This window comes from Telmatherina bonti (assembly GCF_933228915.1).
Source record: "Telmatherina bonti genome assembly, chromosome: 16".
In the NCBI taxonomy this organism is placed as follows: domain Eukaryota; kingdom Metazoa; phylum Chordata; class Actinopteri; order Atheriniformes; family Telmatherinidae; genus Telmatherina; species Telmatherina bonti.
The window spans coordinates 14,332,633-14,345,298 of NC_136614.1; the positions used below are offsets into that span (position 1 = coordinate 14,332,633).

The 12,666-nt window shown below is 42.1% G+C and overlaps 1 protein-coding gene across 2 annotated transcripts in view; it reads right to left on the reverse strand.

Moving 5' to 3' along the window:
* Positions 1 to 12,666, reverse strand: part of map3k5 (mitogen-activated protein kinase kinase kinase 5) — a 73,109-nt gene that overhangs the window by 45,004 nt on the left and 15,439 nt on the right. For both annotated transcript variants that reach the window (XM_079254948.1, XM_079254949.1), the window contains exons 2-3: positions 6,451 to 6,590; positions 1,580 to 1,603 (exon numbers count right to left, since the gene is read on the reverse strand). In XM_079254948.1, coding sequence (XP_079111074.1) covers positions 1,580 to 1,603; positions 6,451 to 6,590 — 164 coding nt within the window. The remainder of the gene's footprint in view (positions 1 to 1,579; positions 1,604 to 6,450; positions 6,591 to 12,666) is intronic.

Sequence of the window (12,666 nt, forward strand, 5' to 3'; positions counted from 1 at the left end):
CTAGTAACTTATAAGGAAAGAACTTTTCTCAAACTAAATTTTCACAAATAACATTTGTCTTGAATTTGAGTTTTTTAGTAGAAGTGCATTGCATAACAACTCACTCAGTGCAGCAGTAGACAGGATAGCTGTAGAAAGAGGGGAGAATGTAACATGGAAAGGAAAACAGTGGCAAGGAACACAGTGGAAAAAAAAGGGGATGAATTGATCACAGGGCCAAAGTCTGATCCTAAATAAATGATAATGTTGGTCCACATGCGCGAGAAATGGCTTTTTAAGTGCTGCAGGTCCACTTCTTATCTTCTTGTCTTTAGTTGGATTGAATTAAAACAATTACTTCATTTAAACTGAAAATGCTTTAGGACAAGTTTATCAGAGTTTAGTCGTCTGTCAGCATAATAATGTGCTGGCAAATATGGAAAAAATTTGTATCTAAGATCTTAATATCTAGAGGAGTGAGCTATAAGTCGGTAAAAATCTTTTAGAAACAATATCTTTGAGCTTATTGTTGCTGATTAATGAGGCTTGTATGTGAATATGAAGGAGGTAACCTGCTAATGTTATCAGTAAATATTAACCATGTAAGAGTAGAAAGCTTTCATGATTTTATAACAGGTCTGCAGTAGTCAGTCAATTACAACTGGCATTGTTTCAATTTCAACACACAAAGAATGAATGGATAAAGCTGCATGCAGGAAGAACCCCTTTTGCAAGACCAACAACTCCAAAACTGTGCTTAAAGTTTTGCACTTTAAGTGCATGCACCACTGCAGAGAATTTAAACACCTTAACACAACTAGGAAGGAGTCACAAGAAAAGAGAGCGAGTGCCCATAAGTGAGATCCGTGAGCTCACACTCACAAACTGTGTGTGATAATCAGCTCTCCTCACGCAGTCGGAATTAGTGTCCCAGAACAGTGCGTTTCATGCAGCTTCATCCACACTGAAAAGCCACTTAGGAGGGTTAAACCTTTCATGTAAGTCCTAATCAAAGACTCCTGGAAAACATTGACCTGTTGCTGTTATCCCAATATCTTCCCGAAAGTCGCAAACCACTCCACATTCACTAATATAAACACAATAATTGTTTTGGCTTTGCAAAAAACCCACAAATCTCTGCTGATATCTAAAATGCTTTAGTGGAGTGGATCAAATCCTTTGATTGATCTTATAGACTGCAGTATAATCTGAGTCAGTTACGAACAGGATTTGGTTTTACAGCACCTTATTTGAATGCTGCACAGTTTGCAAGTCAAATGCTCAAAATGCCTCCTCTTTTTTCATGCAGCCTGTGCAGTGACTAAAACAGCTGTCATCTGCAAAACACACATCTTTAAAAGTAGAAGAGAAGACCATTTATATTCAACCAAACAATTATCACTCTTCTCAACCACAGCCTGAGAGGAACCCCTTTTTAACACCGAGGAGAGAAGCATTAGGTGTCAGATACTCTGCTCCCTGCATATTGCACACAAAAAAAAGCATATTCTTTGCACCGCTTATTGTGTGTGATGTGTGAGCAATGGTTGAGTAATGTGTGAAAGGCAAAAGCAAGAAAAAAATTGCTTTGTGTACTCACAGTGTTCTTCTGGCAAATTATCTCCTGAAAGAGAGCAGAGAGATACATTTAGAGATTCAACAAAAACATTTTCTCCCCATGGGCAATTTAGTGTTAAGGCAACTGTGATGCAGTGTAAAATAATAGAAATTCTATTATTTCTATTTAAATTCAGTTGAAAATTGGCATCATGTCTATGACAGATTAATAGCTGAAGCATGCATGATATTAACATTTTAACATTCGTAAACCAAGATGAGGCATGAAATCTACAAACATATATTAATGTCTCTATTAAAATATTCAAGATAGCTTGCTTTGAGAAAGGAAATGCATTCATCATGTTTGGGATACCTCAACACTTTATTTACAGCATAAAGTGCCTTTACATGAGCATGCTCAGTATTTATATCCTACAAAGTAGGAAATGTGAAGGGACAGATATACATGAATCATGAATGGTACAAGCTACCAGTTGTTCGTCTATTGCCAGATTAGACTTTAATGATACAGCAAGTTAAAATGACTATTTAATTTAATCTCTCACTGGTTATATTCCTCTAATTTCTTTGCAAAAAAAAAAAAAAAAAACAAAAAAAAAAAACAGGTCAGGGTTCTGCTTGCTGTATCATAATTTTTTTAAACCAGCTTATCTGATATCCTTAATATCAATATTGCTCCTAAAATATCATATGAATGTTCAATCACTGTAGCTTGTATAATAGTGGTGAAGTGCCCTGAAAAGCAACATCCTGCTGGGATGAGACTGTGGTGGATGAGCTATCAATTATGGGACTTTCCCCAAACAAATTGGGGTTTATGTGCCTTTTGAAGTCACGCTTGGGGCACATTTACAGTAAAATGTTTGGAGGATTGATTCGACTGGCAATTCCGAACTTGGCCATGTCCTGCTGTTACGACAGGTGCTCAATAGGGGGTAGAAGTAATTGGCTAGGGCCAAAAATGGTTCGTTCACTGCGAGTAAACTATGGAGCTACAATAAATTTATTCAGTTTTTTGGGCTACTGTTTTTTACTTTGCTGTTCAAACCTTATCAAGCTCTCAAAACCATTTCTGTAGTATGAGCAGCAGGAGAGACAGGAACATTTCTGACTTGCTGTGCTAGGGCTTTAGTCCGCTGGATTGTGAGTTTGCTTTCACACTGTTAGGGCACATTCAAATCAGCCTTTTTGATTTAAATCTGAATCTGTTTGCTCGGAAAGTCAGCTTCATTTGGAGAGCTGTGAAAATGCCAAACAAATTCTGATTCGGACCAAAGAAGTGGACCCGGTCTGCCAACAAACACAGGTCTCGTCCTGTTTCAAGTTGACCAAATACAGTAAGCAGACTACAGACTACGTCTGGTAGCCGGGCCTTCGCCCGTGGGGCCCAGTCGGGCTCAGCCAGGCTCAGCCCGAAAGGATTTGGCCTTCTTGGCCTGTTGGACTCTGGAGGCAGCTGAGAGGTATCAGCAGGCTAAGCGGGATGCACTTCAGCTGTCGCCAAGGCAAAAACTCAGGTGTGGGAGGAGTTCGGCAAGGACATGGAGAACGACTTCAGGGCGGCTTCGAGGCGATTCTGGTCCACCATGTTGCAACTCAGGAGGGAGAAGCAGTTCTCTGTCAACACTGTGTACAGTGGAGATGGGGAGCTGCTGACCTAAACTAGGGACGTTGTTGGTCGGTGGAGGGAATACTTGGAAGACCTCCTCAATCCTACCAACTTGTCTTCTGATGCGGAAGCAGAGCTGGGGGACTCAGGGGTGGACTCTCCTATCTCTGGAGCTGAGGTCACTGAGGTGGTTAAAAAGCACCTTGGTGGCATGGCCCCAGGGTTGGATGTGATCTGCCCATAGTTTCTTAAGGCTCTGGATTCTGTGGGGCTGTCCTGGCTGACACATCTCTGGAGCTCTGGATCATGTGGACATCAGGGATAGTGCCTCTGGACTGGCAGACTGGGGGGGTGCCCCCCCTTTTCAAGAAAGGGGACCAGAGGGTGTGCTCCAACTACAGTGGGATCACACTCCTCAGCCTCTCTGGTAAGGTCTATTTGGGGGTCCTGGAGAGGAGGTTCCGTCGGAGAGTCGAATCTCTGATTGAGGAGCTGTGCGGTTTTCGTCCTGGTCGTGAAACAGCGGACCAGCTCTATACCCTCTTTGGGGTCCTGGAGGGTGCATGGGAATTTGCCCAACCAGTCTACATGTGCTTTGTGGACTTGGAGAAGGCATTCAACCGTGCCCCTGGGGGATACTCCGGGAGTATGGGGTATCAGACCTCCTTGTACGAGCTGTCCAGTCCCTGTACAACAGGTGTCAGAACTTATGGACAGAATTTCTAGGCGCAGCCAAGATGTTGAGGGGATCCGGTTTGGTGACCTCAGGATTGGGTCTCTGCTTTTTGCAGATGACGTGGTCCTGTTGGCTTCATCTGGCCATGATCTCCAGCTCTCGCTTGAGCGATTTGCTGCCGAATGTAAAGCAGATAAGGGATAAGAATCAGCACCTCCAAATCTGAGACCATGGTCCTCAGCCGGAATAGGGTGGATTGCCTTCTCCAGGTTGGGAGTGAGGTCCTGCCTCAAGGAAGGAGTTTGAATACCTCGGGGTATTGTTCACAAGTGAGGGAAGGATGGAGCGTGATATCGACAGGCGGATCGGTGAGGCGTCTGCAGTAATGCGGACTCTGTGCCAATCTGTTGTGGTGAAGAAGTAGCTGAGCCAGAAGGCGAAGCTCTTGATTTACCAGTCGATCTATGTTCCTACGCTCACCTATGAGAGCGAGATCTCGTATACAGGCGGCTGAAATGAGTTTCCTTTGCAAGGTGGCTGGGCTCTCCCTTAGAGATAGGGTGAGGAGCTCGGTCATCCAGGAGGGGTTCAGAGTAGAGAAGCTGCACCTCCGCATCTAGAGGATCCAGTTGAGGTGGCTTGGGCATCTGGTCAGGATGCCTCCTGGATGCCTCTCATGTGAGGTGTTCTGGGCATGTCCCTGCGGGAGGAGCTCCCGGGCAGATCCAGGACACTGGAGAGATTATATCTTTTGGCTGGCCGGGGAACGCCTCGGGATCCCCCCTGCAGAGTTGGCAAATGTGGCTGGGGAGAGGAAAGTCTGGGCTTCCCTGCTTAGGCTGGTGCCCCCGTAACCCGATCCCGGACAAAGTGGCAGAAAATGGATGGATGGATAGTTCTATGGGGGACCAGCTTGTTGGTGCAAAAATTTCATTTTACAATGCTCTATTTAGGATTCGTTTAATTTTTTTTCTCAATTTTGAAACAAGCCTTTGAGTTCTACATGTTATTTCTCTCAAGGAAACTGACTCAGACCTAATTTCTGCAACACACAATGTCACCAAGTGACTGTAAAGTTGACCACTAGAGCCAGCATCTACATGTGTGATCCTGCTGAACTCAGTTATCTGAGTCATAAAACCTAAGCATCAGAGCTGAAACCACCCTCGAAACAAATCATTAGATGGTTTGCAGTGTTTCTTGTGGTTCGTATGATGAATTATGTTAAAAGAAAATCATGTCCACTGCATACAAATTCATCTGATGTGGAAAGATGAAAAGTAGATGTGTTTTCAATAACATTTGTGAGATACTTAATTCTTCATGCTGTGAAATTTAATCAGTATCATAGTAGTTGGTTGTGAAAGTGCTGCGATGACCTTTTGAGAGGCGATACTGAGTCAATAACCAAAGTCGGACGTGAAAAGGAGAAAATCCTAAACATGTCAAACTGTTGACAATTGAGGTGTAGTCCAATAGTAAATAAATTACTTGTATTAGGGTTGTCATGATTTCTGGATTTTACTGTTGAGAGAAAATGTGCCAGTGAAAAGCCACACAATGAGTGTGATTAAACTGAGTACACAAAGATCTTTTCAGACTTTGTGTATCTATTCATAAGAGAGTTATAATTTAAAGGAGTCCTTTGAGGAAACTTGGCAGCCTGATTAGAATCAGAGGAAGCCTGCCAGAGAGAAGGGGTCTTTCCAAGGAGAGTTGGGAGAAGCGCCACCCAGCCAGATGGGTGGGCACTCAGGCAGACCGCAGGACAGAGAGAGAAATGACGTCTTAGGCAATTTCATGACATAAAATGCAAACTTAATGGAGCTGAGAATGTGCTTTAGCTTTGATGCCATGTTTAGTTTGAGACACACCTTTCCTGACAGGATGTTTACAGTAGTCTGACCAGACAGTTGCGTCTGTCAGTCGAGAACCGCAGTCACCTTAAGGCTCTTCTCACTACTATAAAAGAAAGGCTTGAGTGTTCCTCTGGCTAAAGTTGGCGACAGCAGTGAGTTTTTAATGAGCCTCTGGCAAGTCCTGTTTCTCATACTGGGAGTCACATGACTCTTACTGTTGTAGCATGCTGACATGGTTTAGTATTTTTATGTGTATAAATAGTTTTCATCTGTTGGATTGCCAGGAAGGCTATTGCAATAATTTTGCATGAGCCTAAGAATGATTTCTGTCCACATATTATGGGTGGTGTAATGTAAAAAAAAACAAAACTGGCAGGTTATGTTAAGAATAGAATAGAAACACCACTGAAGACGGCAGAAAAATATAAATACAACATGGTATTAGTTGTTTTTTTTTATTCCGAATTCAGCAAACTGAATAGTTTGACCTGATTAAAATGTTTTTTCTTCAATCTCAATTAACTGACCTCCTTTCACAGAATGTTTCATAAAATCATCTCCTTCCATTACATAAATGATGCATCTATGTGTCACTGCCACCAAATTATATTTTCATGTACCCGTTCTCTTGCCTATGCCTAAATATAGTCTCTAATCACCATGATGAATCGCAGTGATTGAGTTGACTGTGTGTTAAAGTGATGAGGGAAGGACTGTCCTGGTTTTAGCTCATCATGACAGCTTACCTGTAGGGACTGCAGGGAGTCTGGGTTTGTATCACAATACAGGATGATGTTGTTGGCCATGCTGAAGCTCTCTCTGACTCCCAGGTGGTAGAACAGCGAGGGTTGACGGAAGGCATCTGTCATTTCCACCACAGCTATATCTGATGATGGAAACACAGGATCAGGTTAGGAGTCTGTGTAACCATCTGAATGAGCAGCAGAGAGCGAGCTTTGCAGTTCTTTTGTTAAAACTCTATCTTTTACCATGTACATCATAGAACTGAGAATTCAGCATCACATTTCAATCACTCCACCTGCTTTACACTTCCTTTAGGACTGCCGTCGTCACTTCAACTCATTTTCTCAGAAACCCATTTGATGGATTCATAGTTCTGAAATTCCTATTCATGTTGAACCAGCGCAATTCTTTGTTTGTAAATGGACACCAAACTGGTCCTCTACAGTTAAGCTTGTTACATACTCCACGAGAAGCAAGAACTGAGTTCTTGTTCTTGAGGCTGCAAGAACAAGAAAAAACGTCTTGTTCGGCAGGTCCATACATACTCCACGAGAAGCATGTCTGCAGCGGGGAGGGGTCACTGCGGGGGGCGATGTCTGCTTTTATGTGCAATGAACCCGGTTGTTACCTCCGCCGAGAAGGTTGTTTTCCCCGGCGTCTTTTTGCTTAAGATAACTTAAAAGGTTACGGAGGGATTTTTATAAATATTTCAAGAGTTGTTGCAAATGTAAAAATGAAAAACTAATTAAATTTTGGTGGTGATCGAGATCCCCTTTTGGATCCAGGATTTTTTTAAAAGGATTCTTTAACATTGTGCTTAGTGGAGGTTTCCGCTCTCTGCGTGCTTTTCTAGTTTCATATTTAACAAGCAACTTCGTCCGCGGCGGAGCGGGTCGTGCACGCGGCAGGGTCCAAGTGTTTTAATGCCACATGTAAAAATGTTGGTACTTTCTTACCACCTCGATCAGCTGTTTTATCAAAACAATCCGTTTAGCCGGCAACAGCAAACACACGGAAGCAGCAATTCCGCTTCATGCTTTCTCCGTGTTAACCACGCCCACCTCACATGTCCGACCAATCGCACGATACTTCTCGCAGCCCCGCAAGAAAAAAGTTCTGCCAGCCCGGTGTGTCAAGAACTGTCCTCAAACACGTCCGCGAGAACAAAATGACGTCATTTTCTTCTCGGACCCTCGAGAACAAGAAGAAAGTTCTCGCTTCTCATGGAGTATGTAACAGGCTTTAGTTTACAGTCTCTGACATCAAACTCAGAAAAATGTGTTTGTAGTTGGTAGGGCTAGGTGATATGACGATATATATCCTTTGGACCATGGGTAGGCAACTCCGGTCCTCGAGTGCCTCAGTCCTGCAAATGTTAGGAGTCTCCCTGCTGCAACACACCTGATTCAAATCAATGGCTAATTAGCAAACTTGTGCACAGTTTGATGTCAAGCTCTGCACAAGTCTGCTAATTAGGTCTGATGTGTGCCAGGTGTGTTGATGCAGAAAAACTCCTAACATTTGCAGCGCTGTGGCACTCGAGGACCGGAGTTGCCAACCCCTGCTTTGGACGATAGAAAATGTCTATAGTTTCATATGAGGCTTGGTCGTTTACACCACAATAAAGGGCTTTACCGCAGTATTTTACGTCAAGGTGCGCTTTACGGCATGCACGCTGCAGTATATAAACAAAAATGGAGAAAGATGGAAGCAGACTCGTTTCAGAGCAGGGTAATTCACTAAAAGATGACCAGCCAACCAAAACTGATGAGCTTGTTCATAAAAGAGGTGAAATTTCTGTCGCATGGATGCGGTCTGAAAATAAAAGACCGATGTTGAACCGACAACACACTAGCTCACAGTCCCAACAATGGACTCCGACACAACTCATTTTATCACCTGTGCAAGAATCAAGATAAAGAATACAGAATAAAGAATAGAGTTTACGAGCAAAAGCCGCAAAAGCAGCAAAAGTAGCAAAAGTAGCGTCAAGTGGTCATTATAAACTCCAGATGCAAACGCTGCAACAGGCTTTTCCCTGTAAAGCCATAGTTCCCGCAGATGGAAGGAGATCAATGCTGCCGTTACCAAGCACATTATTCATTCATTCATTCATTTTCTAAACCGCTTAATCCAATTCAGGGTCGTGGGGAAGCTGGAGCCTATCTCAGCAGTCTTTGGGCGAAAGGCAGGGTACACCCTGGACAGCTCGCCAGTCCATCGCAGGGCCCAAGCACATTATATGTATCATTATGTCATAATATATATTGTTATGGGGATATCAAATGAGCTATGTCGGGATATGAGATTTTGGTCATATTGCCCAGCCCTAGTAGCCGGCTTGGTAAACAAACACACCGTCAAAGAAAACCAGGGAGGCTTTTGATTCAGCAACCCATTAAAGCCACCTGTAGTTAGGTAATGCAACACCAGAAATGCATTTATCAGGCAATCCCCGGTAATTTAAACAGTCTATGAAGATGATTGGATTAAGTTGAAGAACCTTTTCAAATTCAATTCTGTTCAATTCAGCTTTATTTGTATAGCGGCACTTTACAACAATGTCATCTCCGGGTACTTTACAGATACATCAATGTGAGCCAAATCCTCAAATCTATATTTAAATTTATGTCACATTTAAGAGAAATAGCAAAGTTGAGATGTGCAACTTGTGATATGCTAAAACAATTATCAATTTAAAACATTAATAGCCAAACTAGCCTCAGGATGTGAACACATTGTGTTGATAATACATAATGGACAATAAGCCCCAATCCAAATTCCTTCCTTTGACCTTCACCCTGTACCTCTGTCTTTTACTCTTGCAGGCAGAATTAGGATAGGTATCACTTTTTCATTGGAGACAAAGCAATTGTGCTCATCTAGTCACCTGAAACCTAAAAAAATACATAAATACAATCTTTCTAAAGTGAACTGGAGATATGAAAAAAATCCATTAAATATATTATAAAACCGACACCTGTTGTATCATCAGTAATTATATGTTTTAATTGAAACAAGCATAGAAGGCGGCTTGACCCACCTTTTCAACTAAGCAAATAGAAATGCACTGAATACCACACCGGCTCAAGAGGAGTAAATATTGCCAATTGTCACTCAAGCCAGCAGGCCTTCTGGTAAAGGGGTGGAGATTTCCCAGCCTGGAACAAAACATCCACAGCTTATACCAACAGAACAGGCTGCTCTGTTAGCTCTGTTATGTTACTGAAGTATAAATACTGGACCTTAACCAGAAGGCTGGTAGAGAATTGTACAAATACTACACGACAGAATCAGTCTTTCAGTTCTCGTCTTTACATAACATGGTGCTGATATGATTAATTAAACTCTTGAATTATCTTGCTAGATGGTGGATTCCATTCATTAAGTCCAGTGGTGAACAGTGTCCCTGAGACATTTCACCATTTCATTCCACTGATCACAACAAAAACAAATCCGTCCAATAGCTGCATTTATGTGATGACTGAGGAGCTCAGATAAAGCCTCACCTTGCTTTTTCATCTGTTTCCAACTATCCACCTCTCTATGTCAACAAAACGCATTACATGAAGCCTGAGAGCTGATACTCTCTGACCCTGCTGAGAGGCTCTTTTACCTTTAATGGACCATTTTAAGCTGAGCACAATAACACTGGAGGGAAGCAGAAAAAAGTCAGTCAGTTCAAGTCAATGCAAACTAGGATGGGTTGCACTTTTAAGAGAAGAGGTGCTCCTGGAGAGAATGTTTTTTTTTTTTTTTTGGTAGCACAGCAAGAGTAGACTGGAGATTTCATCAACACGACAGCTTCTACAGCTTTCTGAAACCTTGCTGCCACTCAAATGAAGATTCGAGACTTTGCTATATCCCAGGTGTCACAGCTATATTAAAAGTCTAAAATCCTTGCAGCTTCATTTACCCTGAATGTAGGAATAGTCCATTCACCTTATGGTAATTATGGATCAAATGTGTCTGAAGCCACTTTCGTACACGCACATCCAGCCCTGAATTTTTCAGACACATATCATCTGGAGGGGCAGAAAATGTAAGGACACACATGGTTGAAGCATTTCCTTTGAACCTAATTAATAATTTAATAATCAACTTCCGATTGTTCAAAAGAAAAAGCCAGGAAACAGTCAAGTTAGCAATTAGGAAATCATCCCAGAGTGTTTGTGTGCAGATAGTGTTGCTGTTTCAGTTCATTTTAATCTTCTTTTAAGTTTTTTCTTTTTTTTTTACCACTGTATCATTTGTTGGACAGTGCAGATACAAAGACATGAAGTAGTGATAACTACACAGAAACAATAATCATTACAGATGAGAAACTAGACTTCTCCACCATCTGAAACATGCTGCAAACAAAACATTTCCATCTCTACAGCTTGCTGTTTGCATCATGTCTTGCCTTCTTTGCCCTGTTCTGAAATGCTAATCTGGAGTATTTCCAGCGGAGAAAACACAACACAAAAATCTTTTTCTGTGAAGTGGCTGTGGAAAAGCTCCAAACATGATTCCCTTGGTATTCTCGGATGATCAAGTGTGAACTTCAGCTTACAAGTCACTCAGAAGGCATGAAGACTTTTCAGCTTTTTTGGTAGTGCTTTGCTTTTGTTTTAATTTACTTTTACTACGTTTACTAGCATAGGTTTTGCCATTTTTACCCCCCCCAGAGAAGCTCTGATAATCACACCATCTACAATAAACAGTATGAGTAAAAACAGTAAAGCACTTAGCAGCTAAAGAGGCAGATAGCTTGAAGTTGGTGGAGATCAAACAAGCTGCGCTGCTGCTGAGTGTATTTATGAGACTGGATTTCAGGAAACAGCGATAAAGAGATAATGGGGCAGCTCATTGACGGTTAGGTTCGCTTTCCTCAAATCAATACAGCATTGTTCAAATGAAGTATCAGCATGACTGTAACCTCCATTATTTTAGAGTTTTAAGAACAGATCGCTTACTGCTCATAACACATCCAGTTTAAGCATCTGGAAACGACTCATGGCTGAAATTCAGTAAAAAAAAAAAAAAAAAATTTAGTGTGCAAACCCTAACAATCTGAACGTCGTTATCATCTGGCAGTTTGTGTAATTCAGCGCCTTTGTGATTGTATGCCAACACAGCGTGCAGAGTTGTGGTGAAGGGTTTTGAACTGTGATGAGAGACCGCGCGGCTCCATGCACTCATCATCAGGAAATGCAAATTCAGCCAGGGAGGAGGTACTTGTTGTCGACCCCAAGATGATAAGTTTCTCATCATCAACCCCTTCTTTCCAACAAGCCCTTTTAAAAAAAAGCCTCATATTTTCATTACCAGCCCAGTAGGCAGAGGACAGGATATAAGGGATTTTAAGCTCTCAGGCACAGCGCAGTGATGTGGAATATCAAGTGGGTTGTGTTCTCTGTAAGAGCAGCCAGTCTCTGCACATCAGGGTAGGTTTGCACTCTGATGCTGGTGAGAAGGTATACCTCAATCCTCATCAGGGCTGGTGGCTGCTGGGTGGTTGCCTGTCTATAATGCATACTTATCATACAGCCCCTATCATGCACACACATGCAAACTAGTAGGATTACACACAAAGCTTTGCTGGATTTTCTGATTGTCAACAAAGTAGTCATTGTACACGACACTGCACGTCGTCTTCATATAACTCCAGTAATACTAAACATGCACGTAAAAGGTTGTTTATCTTTTTCCGCACTTAATTGTCTTATGCAGACAAGGTACAACTGAATGCCAACATGGAGACAGCGCAGGTTGCCTGATGAATAAAAGATAAGCTCGTCTCACTTCTCTGCTGGCAGTAAACCCATCAATATTACATCTGAAGGAGATTTTAGGGCAAGCAAGCTATTAGAAGGCAACAGTATGATCAACTCATACATACAGAAAAAAAAAGCCTCGGTGATCGTAGGTAAGCGAGCAAGAGCTGTGGCAAATGTTTGCTGTCAGGTCAGGGTGAATATAAGTGATAAATAAGAAGCAATAACAATGAAGCATGTCAAGAAATAAAGGGATGAAGAACAATCAGTTCCATTAAGAGCTTTGTGCTCGTCGCAATCCCTCCGAGAGCTGAACTTAACAAGCAGCTAATGCCTTTAGTGTGTATTTGAACACAGTGTAATAATAAAAAATAAAGCATTCCAGTTTTCAGTGTGAAGCTGCACACAGTCCCTGTAAAGGCGATCCATTTCCATCCTGAACTCAGTGTAAGGACTTTA